Source organism: Neomonachus schauinslandi, chromosome 14, assembly GCF_002201575.2.
Source record: "Neomonachus schauinslandi chromosome 14, ASM220157v2, whole genome shotgun sequence".
Classification (NCBI taxonomy): Eukaryota; Metazoa; Chordata; class Mammalia; order Carnivora; family Phocidae; genus Neomonachus; species Neomonachus schauinslandi.
The window spans coordinates 82,307,440-82,327,898 of NC_058416.1; the positions used below are offsets into that span (position 1 = coordinate 82,307,440).

At 47.0% G+C, this 20,459-nt stretch overlaps 1 protein-coding gene across 1 annotated transcript; it reads right to left on the bottom strand.

Moving 5' to 3' along the window:
• Nucleotides 1-8,713: 8,713 nt before the first annotated feature.
• On the bottom strand, nt 8,714-20,458 carry OAS1 (2'-5'-oligoadenylate synthetase 1). Its single transcript, XM_044920925.1, has 6 exons — nt 20,099-20,458; nt 17,727-18,015; nt 15,293-15,477; nt 11,297-11,529; nt 10,618-10,834; nt 8,714-9,536 (listed from the first exon to the last, which is right to left on the bottom strand). The coding sequence occupies exons 1-6, from the start codon at nt 20,276-20,278 to the stop codon at nt 9,378-9,380; spliced, it is 1,263 nt and encodes a 420-aa protein (XP_044776860.1). The 5' UTR covers nt 20,279-20,458; the 3' UTR covers nt 8,714-9,377.
• Nucleotide 20,459: the final 1 nt, after the last annotated feature.

Consider the following 20,459-nt stretch of genomic DNA (forward strand, 5'->3'; position numbering starts at 1 on the left):
CCCAGCCTCGCAGGCATTCCACTCCCCTCCCGCTTTCAGTTTCATTTCTTTTCAGCAGCTCTGGGCTCTTGCAGCCACTTTCCCTTTCCCTTCCCAGGCCCGGTTTCTTTTCCCCGGCCTCCCGGCTTCCAGGACTGGGCCCGCCTCCCCTGGACCCGCCCCCCGCCGCCAGCTCCAATGAACTGCATGCGCCGGAACAAAACGCCTCGGCCCCAGCGGGTGCCCAGACCACGAGCACTGGCACCGAGCCACGGCCCATGAGCATTTAAGAAACGCGCAGGATTTACGGGAGGACGTGGCTACACCAACTACTGAGCAGCCTGGAGGAGGTTCCCCCAAACAGAGAACCCCTGGCTGGCTCTCTGGCTGGAGGCATTCTAAACACCACCGGTAACAAAGAACACTTGCAGGACACGTGTCCCTCCTGCTTTCTGTCCATCATCGCATTCAGCCCTCCCAATAACCAGGATGCAAGTGCTATTCTTATCATACCCATTTGATAGATGAGGAGGTTAAGGTACACAGAATGGAGGCACCTTGGCCCAGGTCACATACATAGCCGGAAAGTTGTCAGGCTGGACTCAAACCCAGCGCGAGCTCTCAGTACTAGTGCTGTGTTCCTAGGGGAGCCAACTCCTCCTAAATAATGTGTACATTTAATGCAATTCCAAAATGTTTAGAATGCCATTTGTTAAAACTTCAAACATATCGTTCTGGAGTCCGTCTGTAAGAATTAAGAATTATTTTAAAGAGGAGAAACCGGGAAGGAAGGTCAGTGTAGAATGACACCTCACACAATATTACATCTTAAGACGTTATAAAGCTACAAGGAGAGTTAAGTCCCTTTGGGACTGGCACAAAACTAGCCGAGGAGTGGAGACCTGAATCTACCAGGTAGCTTGCTGCTGTTTCTATCTTCACGCCTGTCTTCTCCCTTTCTGGCGGCTTCGCGATTTCTCCTCCACCCAGTGGGCCAGAACCTGAGCTCTTTCGCAGTCCATCCCCTCTGGTAGCAATGAATGTTAACGAGGACTTCCTGAAGTCTGCCTTACCCTAAAGGACATAGATGGGGTCAGAGGGTGAACTTCAGAGTTCCTAGTGAACCAGAAGAAAAGGTGGCAGACTACCAGTGAGCAGTGAGTGCCACATCACTGGGAGGTATTCAAGTGTAGGAAGAAGACTGGTAGGGTTTGATGTTTCGGCCGGGGGGGGGGGGGGAATTCAAGCCAGGTGCCCTCAGCCATAAAGCCATGGTTTCATGCTCTCCCATCCATCAGTCATCTTCTTGATTCACAGGTCACTTTAGAAATCCTCCTTGTGAGATGGTGTTGAACACATCCTCGAGATCCTACCAAAATGACAGCAAAGATGTGTTAAAAGTATCGTGCGACTCACTCAATGGGTTGGAAATCTAGAAAGATCGCCGTCAAGGACCAGAACATTTGAGGAATGTGGAGAAGGGAGAAAGCAGAGGATCAAGATTGGGCGAAGATGGTGTGCTGATCGCGTACACAAGCCTTCAACTACCACCCTAGACTCCAGAAGTCACGGGGAAGAGATGAAAAAATGTACTAAGGCTGCTGGATCCTAAATCGAGGCACCCCTGGTGAGCTGGAGACACAGGTGCTGGATGAGATGGAGCAGGAAAATCTCGGCCTGAAACACGGAATGAAGAAAGTACTCCTGCGGGGTGGGTAGGGGTCTGAGGAGCTCGAGGGAGGGACTCAAAGGGGTGTGCGGGGAGGGCTTTGTGTGAGGGGATGGCAGGCATCTGGGAGCCCTCACTCCGGGCTTAAAAGGTGGTATTACTTTAAAATTCCCCTTCTCTTGAGCGGGGCAGGGACCTCAGCATCAATCCTGGACCTCCAGCTTCACATCACACGTTTCGTCTCTTTGCTGTGCCCTCATCTCTGTGGGCTAAAAGTTACCCTTCTCAGTTCCTTTCCTCACCAGGAAGTTGCCCAGAATGAGGCAAGACGTCTGAGCATGCAGAAATGTGTGACTCAGGTGCTGTGGTTTTCATCCGATCATTTTCTTCCTCCCTTACCCACTTGCACCCCTGTTTCCAAATCTCATGAATTTGTGCTGGAACCAGCAGCTCCACATACCAACACCTAGAGCTTTCTCTAACCCTGGGTCTGCTGGCTTTGCATAAGCTACCAGAGCTTAGCAGGAGAGAAATGCTTATCCAAAACACTTTTTTTTTTTTTTTTTGGCAAGACAAATTGCTTTATTGTTTCTTGTGGTCATACAAGTAATATAAATTTATTGCACAAAATTGATAAAGCCAGGGGCGCCTGGGTGGCTCAGCCGGTTACTGTCTGTCTTCAGCTCAGGTCCTGATCCCAGGGTCCTGGGATTGCTCCCTGCTCAGCAGGGAGTCTGCTTCTCCTTCTCTCTCTGCCCCTCCCCCTACTTGTGCTCTCTTTCACTCTCTCTCTCTCAAATAAATAATAAATAAAAATCTTTAAGAAGACATTTAGGTCTTCCAGGAACCATATGCTACAAAATACAGTTAAAGAAAACATACTGAGTACAGTAACACAGACACAAGTATGTAAAAATAATATGACAGAGGACATGAGAGACATGTGCAGTGAAGAATTGTAATAGTTACAGTGTCATTAAAGAAAATTAAAATTAGTGAAGAGAAACTCCAAGTTAATGGATGGTGTTCTTACTAGAACACTGATGTCATTCTTCCTAAACTAATTTATGTAATTCCAATCCAATGCCTCCCCATATTTTGGGTGGAATTTCATATATTGAGTGACAATTAACATAGAAATAGGGCCAAGAGAAGCCAGGGCTTTGTACCCCCTAATATAAGATTTATTTATTATTACTTTTTAATAGTAACCATGATTTCCAGGAGACTCTCTGGTGGATTTACAAAAAAAAAATTTTTTTTAAGATTTTATTTATTTATTTGACAGAGAGAGACACAGCGAGAGAGGGAACACAAGCAGGGGGAGTCGGAGAGGGAGAAGCAGGCTTCCCGCGGAGCAGGGAGCCTGATGCGGGGCTCGATCCCAGGACCCTGGGATCATGACCTGAGCCGAAGGCAGACGCTTAACGACTGAGCCACCCAGGCGCCCCAGATTTACAAAAATTAATTGCTTTCACGGTTGGAAGCAGAATAAATGGGATAAGTGTATTTGGCTAGAAAAAGGGAAAAATGTATTGAGTTTAGATTCCAACTACTGATTCTAATTTGGATTATTTTTAAAAATTATTATTATTTTTTAATTTCAGTGTATTTAACATACAGTGTTATATTAGTTTCAGGGGTACCAGATAGTGATTCAATAATTCTGTACCTTACTCAGTGCTCATCAAGATAAGCGTGCTCTTAATCTCCTCAGTCTATTCACCCAACCCCTCCCCCCCACCTCCCGTTGGCAACCACCTGTTTGCTCTCTATAGTTACCAGTCTGTTTTTTGGTTTGTCTCTTTTTTCCTTTGTTTGTCTGCTTTGTTTCTTAAATTCCACATAGAAGTGAAATCATATGGTATTTGTCTTTCTGTGACTGGCTTATTTCACTTAGTATTATACCCTCTAGATCCGTCCATGTTGTGGCAAATGGCAAGATTTCATTTTTGTATGGCTGAGTAATATTCCATTTTGTGTATAGACCACACCTTCTTTTTTTAAATTTTTTTATTGTTATGTTAATCACCATACATTACATCATTAGTTTTTGATGTAGTGTTCCATGATTCATTGTTTGTGCATAACACCCAGTGCTCCATGCAGAATGTGCCCTCTTCAATACCCATCACCAGGCTAACCCATCCTCCCACTCCCCTCCCCTCTAGAACCCTCAGTCTGTTCTTCAGAGTCCATCGTCTCTCATGGTTCGTCTCCCCCTCCGATTTCCCCCCCTTCATTCTTCCCCTCTTGCTATCTTCTTTTTTTTTTTTCCTTAACATATATTGCATTATTTGTTTCAGAGGTACAGATCTGTGATTCAACAGTCTTGCACAATTCACAGCGCTCACCATAGCACATACCCTCCCCAATGTCTATCACCCAACCACCCCATCCCTCCCACCCCACTCCTCGCTCCAGCAACCCTCAGTTTGTTTCCTGAGATTAAGAATTCCTCATATCAGTGAGGTCATATGATACGTCTTTCTCTGTTTGACTTATTTCGCTCAGCATAACACCCTCCAGTTCCATCCACGTTGTTGCAAATGGCAAGATCTCATTCCTTTTGATGGCTGCATAGTATCCATTGTATGTATATACCACATCTTCTTCATCCATTCATCTGTCAATGGACATCTTGGCTCTTTCCACAGTTTGGCTATTGTGGACATTGCTGCTATAAACATTGGGGTGCATGTACCCCTTCGGATCCCTACATTTGTATCTTTGGGGTAAATACCCAGAAGTGCAATTACTGGATCGTATGGTAGCTCTATTTTCAACTTTTTGAGGAACCTCCATACTGTTTTCCAGAGTGGTTGCACCAGCTTGCATTCCCACCAACAGTGTTAGAGCGTTCCCCTTTCTCCGCATCCTCGCCAACATCTGTTGTTCCTGAGTTGTTAATTTTAGCCATTCTGACTGGTGTGAGGTGGTATCTCATTGGGGTTTTGATTTGGATTTCCCTGATGCCGAGCGATGTTGAGCACTTTTTCATGTGTCTCTTGGCCATTTGGATGTCTTCTTTGGAAAAATGTTCATGTCTTCTGCCCATTTCTTGATTGGATTATTTGTTCTTTGGGTGTTGAGTTTGATAAGTTCTTTATAGATTTTAGATACTAGCCCTTTATCTGATATGTCATTTGCAAATATCTTCTCCCATTCTGTCGGTTGTCTTTTGGTTTTGTTGACTGTTTCTTTTGCTGTGCAAAAGCTTTTTTATCTTGATGAAGTCCCAAGAGTTCATTTTTGCCCTCGCTTCCCTTGCCTTTGGCGATGTTTCTAGGAAGAAGTTGCTGCGGCTGAGGTCAAAGAGGTTGCTGCCTGTGTTCTCCTTTAGGATTTTGATGGACTCCTGTCTCACATTGAGGTCTTTCAACCATTTGGATAGACCACACCTTCTTTATCCATTCATCAGTCAATGGACACTTGGGCTGCTTCCATAATTTGGCTATTGTAAATAGCGCTGCAATACACATAGGAATGCATGTATCTTTTCAAATTAGTGCTTTTGTATCCTTTGGGTAAATACCTAGTAGTGGAATTGCTGGGTTATATGGTTCTTATTTTTAATTTTTTGAGGAACCTCCATACTGTTTTCCACAGTGAGAAGGCAGGGGTTTTGATAAAAAGAGACCAGAGTTTCTCCAAGATACTAAGAATTCTTACAAGGCTATAGTAATTAATACAAGGTAGCAGTATCTCAAGGATACAAAACAGAGCAGTGGAACAGAACAGAGACTCACACATAGATGGGCTCAGGGTGTATGTTGGAGGTGGCCTTGCAGGGCCATGGGGAAAGTGTTGTCTCCCCAACAAAAGCTGCTGGGATAATTGGGCATCCAGATAGAAGGACTAGAACTGAGTCCTACCTCACACCAGGTAAAAATAAATGCCTTTTGTTGCTTGTGTTTTGGTATCACATCTATGAAATCATTGCCAAATCCAATATCACGAAGCTTTTCCCCTATGCTTTCTTCCAGGGTTTTTACGGTTTGGGGTCTTTTAAGTCTTTAATCCATTTTGAATTGCTTTTTGTGTAAGGTGTAAGATAAGGGTCCAATGTCATTCCTTTGCATGTGGGTGTCCAGTTTTCCCATTGCCATTTGTTGAAGAGCTGTCCCTTCCCCACTGGATACTCTTGGCAACTTGCTGAAGATGATTTGGCTGTATACATGAAGCACAGGCAGCAGAAGCAAAAATTTAGGCAAGCGGGACTGCATCAAAATGAAATGCTTCCAAACAGCAAATGAAGCAATCAATGGAGTGATAAGGCAACCTCTGGAAAAGGAGAAAATATTTGCAAACCATAAATCTGGTAAGGGGTCAACTTGCAAAATAATAAGGTGCTCCTACCACTCAATGGCAAAAACACTAATGTAACCTAATTTAAAAACGGGCCAGGGACTCGAATGGACATTTCTCCAAAGAAGACACACAAATAGCCAACAGGTGTATGAAAAGATGCTCACCATCACTAATCATCAGGGAATTGCAAATCAAAACCATAAGCTATCACTTCACACCTATTAGAATGGCTGTTACCAAAAACACAAGACACAGGTGTTGGTGAGGATGTGGAGAAATTGGAACCTGTGTGCACCGTGGCTGGAGGGGATGGGAGTTCCCCCCAAAATAAAAATAGTACTACCGTATGATTGATGTGACTTTTCAATTAAACGACTGATGACTGTAACATTGTCTATAATCATGAAACACTCTCAGAAGACAACCCAAGTGGATTACCCACTTTATTTATTATGATGTAATGACATACAGTCATTCTATGTGATGCCAAAATTTCCCACTCATCCTAGAGTGATAACTACATAAATGTGACAAAGCAGGTAACAAAACCGGGTAGGGAGTCAAATCCCATTTTTATAAAAACGCCACATACACAGGGAGACAGGGGAGAGTCAGAGAAAGGGCTGAAGAGACAGGCCCCAAATTTTAACAGGTTGGAGGGAGGGACTGTGGAGTGTTTGTTGTTGTTGTTGTTTTAAAGATTTTATTTTTTTTTTTTTTAAAGATTTTATTTATTTGAGAGAGAGAGAGAATGAGAGACAGAGAGCACGAGAGGGAAGAGGATCAGAGGGAGAAGCAGACCCCCCGCTGAGCAGGGAGTCCGATGCGGGACTCGATCCTGGGACTCCAGGATCATGACCTGAGCCGAGGGCAGTCGCTTAACCAACTGAGCCACCCAGGCGCCCATTTGTTGTTTTTTTAAATGATGTCTTTATTTTGCTGATGTTAAAGACAATAACCAAATAATGTCTTGAAGGAAGAAGTTTATACTCCCAGAACCCCAGACACAAGAGGCAGAGCCTACCACACACGAAGCACTAGGGTCATTCATGAGGCCGAGGAACGAAGGGAGAACATGGAAAGCGCCTTTGTCATAGTTTCTGCAGGCAAGGCAAGACGGGGTTAGCAGACTTCGGATTGGCTAGTTTGAAAGATTTCCGTGGGCTCTGCAGCGTATGGGCTGTCCCGAGTTGTCCGGTACCTGGCCCTGGAGTGAGTAGGGCAGGTGGATTGTGGCCCAGGGTGTGAGAATCCTGGGAAGCCTATAAAGGAGGCGGTTGAGAGTCTGGGCTCGGGGTTGGGTAGTTTGCATATGAAAGGTGGGCTCTTAGCTGAGCTGTTTCTATCTCTAGGAATTAGATGCCCTGGGAGGGGCCGTGTCTCCAGGATCAGCAAGGCCCCAGAAGTCAAAATATCAGAAAATACAGAAAAAGAAAGGTGTGACTAGTACAGAAGCAGCAGTAGGAATGAGGTTGGGGCAGGGGCAGCGGGGAGACATGGTGAGATGGCAGCTTCTTGCAGGTGCCCACCTTGTAGGCAGGGACAGTGGCTGAGAAGAGGTCACCAGTTTAGGACCCCTAGCATTGTGTGTCCGTTCTTTATCACAGCTAGGAATTGCTAAGCAGTGCAAACCTCCCTGAAGGCGGTGGGGGGGAGGCGGGTACCGGTGGTGGTGCTGGTCTGGGTAACTCCATGAAGAAGATGCTGATGTAGGATTAAATGTGCAAGAGAAACTGGGGAGGAAGCTGGGAGCCTCCAGGAAAGCGGGTAGACCCTGATTGATTGAGTCTGACTCTGAACGAAGGCAAGAAGGAAGAAAAGCTGGCTTTGCAGTCTAGAGAAGGTCAGCAAGACCAGTGGGGAGTCCTTTAGCCCTGTGACTTGTCAGAGGACCCATGTCTGCCAGGAACGGGGCTACCTTAGTGTCCCTGCCTCACTCAGCAGCCCGTGTGCGGGGTGACTTCACTGTCAACGTGTGGATGGATTTGGAAGTGCAGCAGCTGGGGCCCCCTCTCCTGGGAGCTCGCTTGGCTAGGTACCTTCTCAGGGTCACCAGAGTGGGGAATGAAGATGCATTAAGACCATCACGCAGTGATGAAGAGCATGAGATTCAGAGCAAGGACTAGGGTTCAAGTTCAGGCTCTGTCTCTCGCTTGCCAGGTGACCCTGAGCAAGTGCCCTGACCTCAGTTTATTATTATGGCAACAAGAATAAAACCCATCTCACAGGGATGCTGGAGACTTAAAAGGAGGAATAGGGAGATGGACAAGCCCAAGACTTTGTCAGCCACTCAAGGTGACCAGCAGCCCAGGTGACACAAGCATGCTTGGTCCTTTTGTGAGCACTTCCGGGGGGGTTTTATATTTTGGAGCCTTGTAAATGAAATGCTGTTTTCTTGGTACCAAGGACAAGACAGTGTGACAATGTATATCGGTCTAGTGTATTCTTTAATCCAGTGATTTGCCTTCTGGGGCAGAGCTGTGGAATATATAGATTTCGGATGTCTGCCACAGGTGTAATTTTAACATTTTTTAGGAGCCGCAGTAAAAAGCAAAAAGAAACAGAGAAGTCCATTTTGATTTAATTCAACATCTCAGAAAGTTCTGTCATTTCAACATGCAATCAATATAAAAAATGATCAGTTGTCGGGGCGCCTGGGTGGCTCAGTCGTTGGGCGTCTGCCTTCGGCTCAGGTCATGGTCCCAGGGTCCTGGGATCGAGCCCCGCATCGGGCTCCCTGCTCAGGGAGTCTGCTTCTCCCTCTGCCTGCTGCTCCCCGCCCCCCCCCACCACAAAGATGCTGGTCTTAGATCCTTCTGAAAGTTAGAAGGATCCCAAATGATCCAATATTAAAAGTCAGTGCATGCAAATGTCAGACCAGGAGGCAGGGATTTCGGTCTGTTTCGTTCACTGCTGTGCTCCCAGCGTCCAGAACAATGCTTGGAACACAGTAGGTACTCAATACATATTTCTAGTTGAATCGATTCATATATACACACATATAACACGCAGATATATATACCTCTTGGCTCTGGGACTTGCAGTTAATAAACACCCAACACATGGTATTTGCTATTCTTTTTATTGTTACTGATGATATATTGGACTATAAGCCACCCGCCAGGAATACAGAAGAAAGTTAAGGCTCTCTGGTTGCCTCTCAGAGATGACTGTCAGAGAACAGGCTGGGCCAGGGTGGGGCCGTAGGGAAACGGTAGCTGTGAGAGGGGAAAGAGCATAGAACAGGGGAAGGGTGGGGGTCAGGAGACCTGGATTCCAGTCTGAGGTCTGACACCAACTCACTGTTGGGATTGGGGCCGTCTTCTGCCCTCTGGATCAAGGGACCTCCCCCGACCCCTGAACTGAGGGGGCTGGCCTGGATGATTCTGGAGCCCTTCCCCCTAAGGCCCCCTGGCGTTCATAGGATGGCACACATCCAGTCATCTTCCTTCCGGGCAGTGGGTGGTGTCATGCCTGTGCTGAGGCTCCTAGCAGATAAAGGGCGCCATCCATAATCCTGGGACTGATACATCCTGTGTTCACAAGTTACCCAATTATCCTCATCGTCTTCTTCAAGCTGAAAGGGAAAAGCACATGATCACATCAGAGAACGGATCCTTCCACCTTGGCACTGGGTCTCTGTGAGCATTTATGGTGGATACTGTGTGACATGCCCCCTGGTTCCCCTTGAGGAAGGACAAAGAAGTCTCAGCTGCTGGGGAGGGGGTCAGCAGACAGATGTCAGCAGTCAGCCCCTTTAGGCTTGCCTTGACTACAGAGAGCCCCACGTTCAAGGCTATGCCCCTTCCTGAGTTGCCCATATTCAGTGACGGATCTGTGTGGGGGTCTAAAGGCCTGACCACCCCAGACTGGGGCAGGGCAACTCTGAAGGCCATTGGAACTCCAGAGGGCTGGGCTGAGATTGTCACTGGGCTCCTCCCCGGCTGGACTTCTCCCTGTGCCCACATAGCAAGTGTGGCCCAGGGAGGGCTGAGCACTGGCATTGGAGTCCCCAACTTCAGATCCCAGCTCTACCACTCCCTAGATAAATGTCCTTGAGCAGGTGACTTCACCTCTCTGAGCCTCCTTTTCTCGTATGTAAGACTGGGAGTAGCAAACACACCTCAAAGGGTGTTGTGATGATTTAATGAAATAATGGAGCATTTAGGACAGAACCTGAGCCCGAAGCAAATATTCAGTAAGAGGTGGCTATTATTATTTATTATTATTCATAGAGGAATGAGCCCGCTGGGGTCGTGGAAAGAGTTGCCTTTGGCCAGGGTCATGTTAACTGAAGAATGAAGTCTGGACAAGGGATGTGCAAATCCCAGGAACCCTCTGAATGGGCCCAAGATGACTGAAAATATGGAGCATAGCCTGAGACTCTATGAATATGTGACTTCTAGCAAGGAGCAATTTCTTTGGAGAGAATGTTTCTTTGGAGAGGATGGAGGTCACTTGACCTCTCTAGGCCTGCTTCCTCACCCGTGACACGGGGAGGGTAGGACAGGCCTGTCTCAAAGGACATGATGGGAGGTTGGAGACGAGACAAAACATGTGAAATGCTCCGCACTGGACTTGGAACATAGTAAGTGGTTAGTACACATCAGATAATGACCATAATTATTTACTAGTATGTTAGAAAGCATTAGTCTTACATGCCCCACGCTATATAGAAGGTGTGTGGGGAAGGACGACAGGGTGGAAGCAGACAGTCTCACTGGCATGTCCCAGAAGCCCACTGGAGACCCATCCCCTTTCTTAAAGCATGGGTAACTCAGCCAGGCCCTGGCCTCGTCTGCCAGTCGCCGCCAGCCGTTTGGGTCTCCAGCAGCCACGTTTCCCGTCGGGTCAGCTGGGTCCAGAATCACAGGCCTGGAGGGTAACAGTGAGAGAGGGATGGGTGAGGAACCAGGGCTGTGTCTGGCGGATCCAGATGCTCCTGGCAGGGCAAAACACCAGCCTGGCAGGCTGGGACTCAGGGCAGGAGTGGGGCGCTGTTCTTATAGCAAGCTCTTAATCCCCGGGAGCGATTATGATTCTTTCTCTAGCTGTTGTTATTTTAGTTCAAATTTTGGCTCTTCCACTCATTTTCTGTTAAGGGTAAGACAAGCTCCTTACCCCTCAGAACCTCAGTTTACCCCATCTGTACAGTGGCTACGGAGGGCCTGCTTCACAGGGTTGGAGGTTTAAAACAGATGGCAGCAGGAAAAGGCTTAGCACAATGGCTGGTCATAGAAGAGGACCAGCAAATGAGGGGCCCTCATTGCCAAGATGCCACATCTGTATCTAGGGGCTCATTCACGTGGGGAGCTAACCCACGTGGAGAGAGAGTACCTGGGTTTTGCAAGCTGCCTCTTCAGGTATTGTCCAATAATCGGGTTTTCAAAGTCATAATACTTTGTCCAGTAGATGCAAAGCTGCTGGTAGTTCAGGACTAATCTCAAGACGGTCTGAAATCCCTGAGCTGTGCTGAACTCCGTTTGCTTGCTGCCGTACTCCCAGGCATAGACTGTCAGGAGCTCCAAGGCATACAGCTGTGGCAGGGGCTTCCCAAGCTGCTTCTTACACTGAGAGGAGCAAAAAGAATCAGAAACGTGCACTTGTCCAGCTGGGGCATAAAGCACATTTCCCAAAGGCCAAATCCAGCCTGCCATCTGCTTTTGTAAATAACACTTCCGTGGAGCAAATCCACGCCCATTCATTCCCATGGAGTCTAATGGCTGCTTTCATGCTACAGAGTTGAGTAGTTGTGACAGAGACCATGTGGCCCACAAGGTCTAAAATACTTACTACCTAGGGCATTATGGAAAAAGGTTTACTGACTCCTGGGTCAAGAGCTTGGGCTCTGGATTCTGAGTGATGTGGGTTTGAGTCCTGGCTCCACTGGTGTCCAATTCCTGGAAGACAACTTAGACTCTCGGAGCCTCATTTTTCTCACCTGCCAAGTGAGTGGTCATAGTAGCACCAAACTTATAAGGATACTGTGAAAATTAACTGAGAGGAAGAACTTGTAGTATTCCTAAGAGCCAAACAAAATTCCCTTTGGAGTAAGATATAAAACCCAAAGCCTCAAGTGATTTCACAAGTAAATTTCAAGTACCATGACCAGCACATAAATAACCAGGCACACAAGGAAACAAGATACCAAGAGTAATAACCAGCAAAAAAAAAAAAGGCGGGGGGGACAATAGTAATAAGTCCACAAAACTTTAAATACTGAAGGATCATATAGAGACTTTAAAATAACTAGAAACATTCTGTTTACAGAAATAAAAGAAGAGCTTGAACTAGAGGAAATTAGAAGCCATAAGAAGTAACTTAGCATATTTGAAAAAGAATAAAATAGAAAAATGTTGAACAAAATTTACAATAACTGTAATTAATAACTCAACTGCAAATTAGACACAGTTAAAGGAGAAATTAGTGAATTAGAGAGTATGTTGGAACAAACTATTCAGAATAAAACATTGGGAGACAGAAAGATGGAAAATGTGGAAGAGAGTGTAAAGATAATGGAAGATAGAGTGAGGTCTAACATACATTTAATTGGAGTTCCAGGAGGTGAGGAAGAGAGAGAGAGACAATGTTTTAGGAGAATGGCTGAGAGTTTCCAAAACTGATGAAAGATACCCATTCACAGATTCAGGAATCCCAGTGAGGGACCCAGTGAACTCCAAGCAGGACAAGTGAAAAAGGAATCATCATTAAGACACTTCAGATTGAGGGGAACCTGGGTGGCTCAGTTGGTTGGGCATCTGCCTTTGGATCGGGTCGTGGTCCTGGGGTCATGGAATCTTGCCCCACATCGGGCTCCCTGCTCAGCGGGGACCCTGCTTCTTCCTCCCCCTCTGCCATTCCCCACCCCCAGCTTGTGCTCTCTGGCTCTAGCTCTCTGTCAAATAAATAAATAAAACCTTTAAAAAAAAAAGACACCTCAGATTGGAATGGAACAAAATCAAAGACAAAGAGAAAAATATAAATGCAGCCAGAGGAATAAGACAGATTACCTACAAAGGAGCCACAGTTAGACTGACAACTGACTTCTCACCAGTGACCCCGGAAGATGGAGTGATATATTTCCGTGTAGTGAAATGGCCACCAACCCAGCAAAAATACCCTTCAACAATGAAGGTAAAATCAAGACATTTTCAGGCAAACAAAAACTAAGAGTGCATTATCAGAAGACCGTCAGCAAAAAAATCTTCCAGGACATACTTCAGGAAGAAGGAACATGATCCCAGGAGGAAGGTTAGAGATGTAGGAAAGAGTTGATGGTGAAGAATGTGGTAAACATGCGGATAGATAAAATGAGCTCTAGATCTGGAAAATAATAGTAATGCTTTGCGGCCTTTGAAAATATAGAGACTTGAAACACACAACAAAGTGGCATGTAAGTTGCAGGTAGTGATGGTGATGGTGAGTGGAGTTAAAGTATTGTGAGATTCCTGTATTGTTTTATGGGGAAGAAGAGAGGAGGAGGGGCAGGGAGGGAGGGAAAGAGACAATTCCTTGTCGTGCAGGACTATCTTGCTCATTGTAAAACAACTACTATTCCTGGCTTCTTTCTTTGTCAGGAGCATCCTTGCCCCCTATCACCATGGTTACCAAAAATGTCCTCATGAATTTTCAGTATCCTTGGGGGCAGTGTTACACTTGTCAAGAACCACTTTGGTAAGTCCTAAGATGTTCAGGCTCCATGATCAAATTTCCTTCAACAGCAAACTAAGATGTCTAGCAAATAAAGGATTGTCTTGCTTTGCCTTAAAGGTAATTTTTATTTTTTAAGATTTTATTTATTTATTTATTTGAGAGAGAGGGAGAGATAGCAAGCATGAGAGAGAGCAGGAGCGGGGGAGAGAGGCAGAAGGAGAGGGAGAGAAGCAGACTCCCCGCTGAGCAGGGAGCCTGACATGGGGCTCGATCCCTGGACCCTGGGATCATGCCCTGAGCCGAAGGCAGATGCTTACCTGACTGAGCCACCCAGGTGTCCCTTAAAGATTATTTTTAAAGTAGGAAGGTTTATCCTTAATTACTTTCTTCTACTCATTCATCCAAAAACATACATGTATATTATAAAAAGAATGTTATATATTAGGCAAAGTCTTAAGTCGGAAGGCCCAAATTTCAAGTTTTTGTTCTGCTACTTATTAGCTGGAAGAGCGTTCTGACTCTTATCTTCTTTCTCTAATACAGGTTTGAGAGGAACACTTACCCTTACTCAGCACACAGACTCACCATAAAGATGAAATAAGATATAGGCTATTTGAGAGTAAGCAGAAATGCACATCACATCCACAAAAGAGGAACTATGATGAGCCTGGCACAAACAAAGCACATGATACATGTGAACTTTTATTCTGTGTGCTCCTGGCATGGCTCCAAGAAACCACATTTATTAGGACCAGCTGTGCCAGGCACCATGTTCTGTGTTTACTCTTGCTATTCCATGTTCCTCTTTGCAAACGAGAAAACAAGAAGCCAGAGGGAGTTAAGTCAGACCTGTTCAGGGTCAGACAGCCAGGAAGTGCACAGAAGTCTCTGTGTGTGTGTGTGTGTGTGTGTGTGTGTGGTTATAGCATTCATTAATTTATTCAACAATTCCTTACTGAGCACCTATTATGTGCCAGGCATTGTTCTAGGTTCCGAGATACAGCGGTGAATAAAACACACACATCCCTTCCTTCATGCACATTTTTAGTGGGGAGACAGACTATCCCACAGGCTGGAGCAGAGTTTCCCCCTTGGAGGAAATAAAAGGAAGACAGCATGGCCTGAAGGGCGGGGGAGTGGGGGGTGGGTTCGGAGAGGTCCAGGGCAGATCCTGGGAGCCTCATGAGATGACTGGGACCAGGGTGAGAGTGATAGAGGGGTGACAATTAGTTATATTTTCAATACAGGACCAACATCATTTGTAGACTGGTGGGATAGACGAGTGCGTGTGAAACAGTCCAGGAAGACCCACGGTTTAGGCCAGAGTGGCTAGAAGCCCATATGGGCTTGTCATTTCCTAAGATGGGAAGGACCAGGAGGAAGGAGGCACCCCGGGTCCACTGGTACCTGTCCTAGGCCCTGCGCCTCCCCTTCTCATCCTCCCCCTCATCTCCGCACCCCTTCTCCTCCTTCTCTCCTTCCCCACACATCCCCTCCCCCCTCCCTTTCCTCTCCCCTTCTTGCCACCTCATCCTTCTCCTTTCCCCTCCCTCCCTCCCCTCCTCCTCCTCCCCTCTCCACACCTCTCTCTTCTCCTTCCCTCCCTCTATTCTGTAACCCTCCCCCCTTCCTTCTCTACCCCCCTCCTCCTCCTCTGCTCCCCAAGCAGGAGGAGCATACCTTTTGGTACCAGTCCTTGACCAGGCGGATGAGGCTCTTCACCTTGGTTGGACGCTGCCTCAGGAAGTCCCGCTGCAGCTCTGTGAAGCAGGTGGAGAACTCCCCCTCTCTGCCCAGGTCCTGGCACTCTTGGATTAGCTTGATGTAGACTTGAGGGTTAGGCCTGTTGTTATTGGTCCACTGACCTGTTAGGGACAAAGCCATCACTTTAAGATGTCAGCGCTTCTCTGAGGTTCTTTCAGTTGCTCTGGGGAGACAAGCTTGCTGGCCGTGGGGCACAGCGGAAGGGGCAGCAGGCCCAGAGCCAGGGGGCCTGGAGTCCATCCCAGGCCTTTCCTTCTCCCAGCTCTCTTGCTCTCACCCCGTCCAGGCTGCCGTCACCCCTCTCTCCCGCCAGGGCTTCAGGCAGCAGCCTCCTCGCTGGGGCCTCCACAGCCCATTCCCGACCCAGCACCCAGACAGGCCTTTCAAAACCTGGTCACACAGCTTCTTGCTTCCCACAACATCAGGAATAAAGTCCAGAGTCCCCATAATGGCCTATGAAATTGGATGTGCTCTGTCTCCTGCCGCCTCTCCCATCTCGCCTCCTACCTTGCTCCCTTGCCATGGACGCCATGTGGCCTTTTTCCTCTTCCCCAAATATGCCAAGCTCGTTCCTGTCTCAGGGCCTTTGCACTTGCGGTTTCCTCTTCCTAGAACCCCCAGATCTTCCCATGGTGGGCTCCTTCTCATCCCTTGGGCCTCAGCTCAGAGGTCACCTCCTCAGGGGACCCTCCATCATCATTCTGTCCGAAAAAGCCCTCCACCCTCCATTGCTCTCCATTGAATCAATCCAGTTAGGTTTTTTGTCACAGCAGGTATCCTTCCATTTATCTTGTTTCTGTACTTATTGTCCGGCTCCAGGAGAGAGGTTCCTTGTTGGGCTCATTCATGGCCATAGAGCAGTGCCTGGTCCACAGTAGGTGCTCCATGGATAATCTGTGCTTCTCATTGTTGATTGGATGTCTCTGTCCTCTGGTGATACCTCTCTTCCGATCTATTTTCCACACTACAGTTGGGCTGTCTTTCCAAAACATAAATCTGACCCTGCTCGAAACCCTTCCACAGCTATCCATTGTGCTCAGGAGAAATCCATGGCCAAGGTTGCAGGCTTCTGCAGGGTCAGCTCACTCCCTCCTTGCCCTCCACCCTCTGTTCATCCTCGGCATCTTGCAGTCCCCCAACACATCCTGATCTTCTCTTTTCTCCAGGCCTTTGCTTGCACTGTTCCCTCTGCCTGCTTTGTCCTTCCTCCCCTTCTCTCTCCTCTTCTTATTTTTTTTGTAGCCAATGGAATGCCAGCACCCAACACTGGACATGGAACAAGGAAAGATCCCCAAACTTTCTCATTTCCTGGTGCTTTTAGAGTTTCGGTATTATTTTCATGGGTCCCCTATGCCAAACAAAAAAAAACGAAAAAAAAAAAAATCCAACCAAACCAAAAAAACCCAAACAACAACAAAACCCACCCCAGTTCCATGTACGTAGTTGAGTACAAGGGAACAGTAGTAGTTTCTGTGGTGTTGCCCTCCAAAATTTAAAATCTAAACTATCCCATGTGCCCCTGTGAGATAGTTCACTGTGGCACCCTGGGGCACCTCGGGGCACAGTTGGGGAACCGCATTTCTTAACACCTCCTATGTGCCAGGCCCTGTGTAAGAGCTTAATGTAGATGATCATTTATTTTTTTTTAAAAGATCTTATTTATTTATTTGACAGAGAGAGAGAACAAGTAGGCAGAGAGGCAGGCAGGGGGAAAGGGAGAAGCAGGCTCCCTGCTCGCTGAGCAGGGAGCCCGATGCGGGGCTCGATCCCAGGACCCTGGGATCATGACCTGAGCCGAAGGCAGACGCTTAACCGACTGAGCCACCCAGGTGCCCCCTTAATGTAGATGATCATTTAATACTTAAAGTAAGAGCAGGACCTAGGTGGCCTGGTTTAACCCATTTTCCTAACAAGGCGATGCTTCCTGCCCAAATGTTTCTGCAGAATTATCTAGAGATTCCAACCCTCAGGATAAGTTTAGCGGGGTCTCCTCGTGTTTGGGGTAAAAGATGCAATTCACATATTGACTCTACGCCGGATCTATGCTGCCTCATTTTCAGCAAGAGAAGTCTCAAGTAAGAGCAGCCAGCCTGACAGGAGTTCCCTGAGAAATGTCTTGCCCCCAAATGGTGCCAATTTGCCGTTTCATGTCGCTCCTGTGACCTCATTCATTCTAAGATCTCCTCCCCACTTTGATGGGATGCCCCGTCATGGTAAGACTCTCCAACTGTGGGAAATTTCTGCTCAGAAATATGAAAAGAGAAAGAAGCCTTGACGCAGGACAAAGGCAGAAAGCCCGTGTGTGTGAGTGTGAGTGAGTGTGTGTGTGTGTGTGCGCGCGCACACTTACCCAGGACGTCAAAGGCGGGCAGTACATCAAACTCCACCCCTTCATAGGGAATAGGGCGCAGGAGCAGAAAGCTGAGGGCTCGGGGCTTCTCAGGCCGCAGACTCCTGACCTCAAACTGCACTTCAAAGGTTTCTTCTCTTTGACAGGCTTCCAGCTGCCTCTTAATTTCCCAGATGAACTCTCCTCGTTTGTCAAGTTGCTCCTGAAAACTCCGGAGGTTGTTAAGAAAGACCACAAGGTCGGCATCTGATCGGCCTCTGAGGGACGTGCCTTTGCCCGAAGAGCCACCCTAAAACAGATGAGGAGAATGAGAACTAACAGTTATGGAGGAGAGCCTCCCTATATAAAGTGATGAGGACAATCACTAACATTCTTGAGCCTTAGCCTCTGCGCTGAGGGCATCAGCAGTCTTAGCTCCCATGATGCTCACAGGACTCTATGACTCCCGTAATCTTGTTATCAGTCCCCTCTTTCCAGGTAGGGCATAAGAGCTCAGAGAGGGGATACAGAAGCCCAGCCTCCCGGTGAGCGGTGAGAGAGCTGCAATTCAAACCCTGGCTGTCTCGTTCTAGCGTCTGTGTTCTTTACTCCCTAACCTTTACTATCTTATATAGGATTATATACTGTAGGCTGGCCCGTGCTGGGTGGTTTACATACATCATAGAATCTGTACAGCCCTATCAGGCACTGGGAGTTATGGAAGAGGAAAGTGAAGCACAGAGAGGTAAAGTGACTTGCTCAAAATTTCACAGCCAGTAGGTGCTATCTATATGATCACTTCTTAACCAGCCCATGATACCATAGAAATGGTGTCCCCATTGTGGATGGAGGAAAAAGGGAACCCTCATACACTGCTGGTGGGAATGGAAATTGGAGCAGCCACTGTGGAAGACAGTATGGAGGTTCCTCAAAAAATTAAAAATAGAGCTTGCCTTATGATCCAGTAATCCCACTATTGGGTATTTACCCAAAGAAAATGAAAACACTAATTTGAGACGATACATGCAATCCTGTGTTTATTGCAGCATTATTTACAATAGCCAAGATATGGAAGCAGCCCAAGTGTCCATCCATAGATGAATGGATAAAGAAGATGTGGTACACACACACACACACACACACACACACACACACAATGGAATATTCTCCAGCCATAAAAAGAATGACACCTTGCCATTCGCAACAACATGGATGGATCTAGAAGGTATAATGATAAGTGAAATAAGTCAGACAGAGAAAGACAAATACCATATGATTTCACTCATACGTGGAATCTACAAAATAAAACAAACGAAGCAAAAGACTCAAATACAGAGAGCAAACTGGTGGTTGCCAGAGGGGAGGTGGGTGGGGGATGAGTGACATAAATAAAGGGGATTAAGAAGTTCAAACTTCCAGTTATCAAATAAGTCACAGAGATGAAAAGTACAGCCTAGGGAATATAGTCAATGATATTGTACTAACGCCATGTGGGGACAGGTGGTGACTACATTTATCATAAAGAGCACTGAGTAATGTATAGAATTGTAGAATCAATACACTGTGTACCTGAAACTAATATCACATGGTATGTTAATTATACTTCAATAAGAAAAAAGAATCCTAGTTCATCAGGGAAGTTGAAAAGCTGAGCTTTCGGCAACACCTGGCTCTGTTTTTGTGGAGTATTTACTTTACGGGAGACGACACCTACAATTTTGTAACCACACAAAATCAGAATAAGAGCTAGTTGTTGTTGGCTGGAGAGGGACTCTGGAAGCCATTTTGTCAGAAAAAAAAACAGAAACAAGCCCCCGGGACGTAGTCTTTAAACAGCTCATGACTCTGCAGAAATTGTGTGTCCCCAGCCTGGCCGTTCATTAGCAAATTACTTACTAGAGCTGGGCCTCAGTCTTCCTGTCTCTGAAATGGATGTGGCTGAGGATGGTGGTTCATAAACTTCAGCCAGGGCATTTATTTAAAAGTTACAGGTGTAGGGTGCCTGGGTGGCTCAGTCGTTAAGCGTCTGCCTTTGGCTCAGGTCATGATCCCAGAGTCCTGGGATCGAGCCCCACATCAGGCTCCCTGCTCCGTGGGAAGCCTGCTTCTCCCTCTCCCACTCCCCCTGCTTGTGTTCCTGCTCTCGCTGTCTCTCTGTCAAATAAATAAATAAAATCTTTAAAAATAAAATAAAATAAAAGTTACAGGTGTAGGGCCTCACCCCAGAATCTATTCTAACAAGTTATGGTTAGATTTTTTTTGGGGGGGGGGATGGATATGTCGGAAACCACCAGCCCCAAAGACCTTTACCCTTTTGCTCTCCCTCTCTGTCTCTGCGGGACCTGTTGCCCATCCAGGCACCCCTCTCCCCAGGCAAGGAGGCTTGGGCTCACCTTGACAACTTTGGACACCCGCACAGGGTGGGCGGCACCTTGGAAACACCTCTCCTTCAGGAAAGTGGAGATGATGTGGACGGCTCCCTTGATCTGCTTGCGGAAATGCGTGTCTGGCAGGAGACGGTTTTCAATGAACTTGTCCAGATACTTGGCGGGGGTCTCTTCCAGCTCCCACATGATTCTCAGGGCAGGGACAGGAGCGCCTGTGGCCGAAGAGCTGGCTGCAGGGAACTCTAGTCTCAGAGATCCTGCGGCCTGAGTCAGTTTAGTTTCAATTCCTAGGAAGGGAGGAGCTTAGCATGGCAAACACCCTGAACGGCTTCTGCCCTACCGGCTCCGTCCACAACTTACTACCCTC

Bases quoted from the DNA above. Each gene is read 5' to 3' on its own strand.
- OAS1 (XM_044920925.1), bottom strand. From the start codon at position 20,278: ATGTGGGAGCTGGAAGAGACCCCCGCCAAGTATCTGGACAAGTTCATT. The intron at 18,016-20,098 runs GTGAGCCCAAGC...CATCTGTTTTAG, and splicing joins GGGTGTCCAAAGTTGTCAAG to GGTGGCTCTTCGGGCAAAGG. The intron at 9,537-10,617 runs GTAAGACTAATG...TTTCCCTTTCAG, and splicing joins TTCTATATAGCGTGGGGCAT to CTTGAAGAAGACGATGAGGA.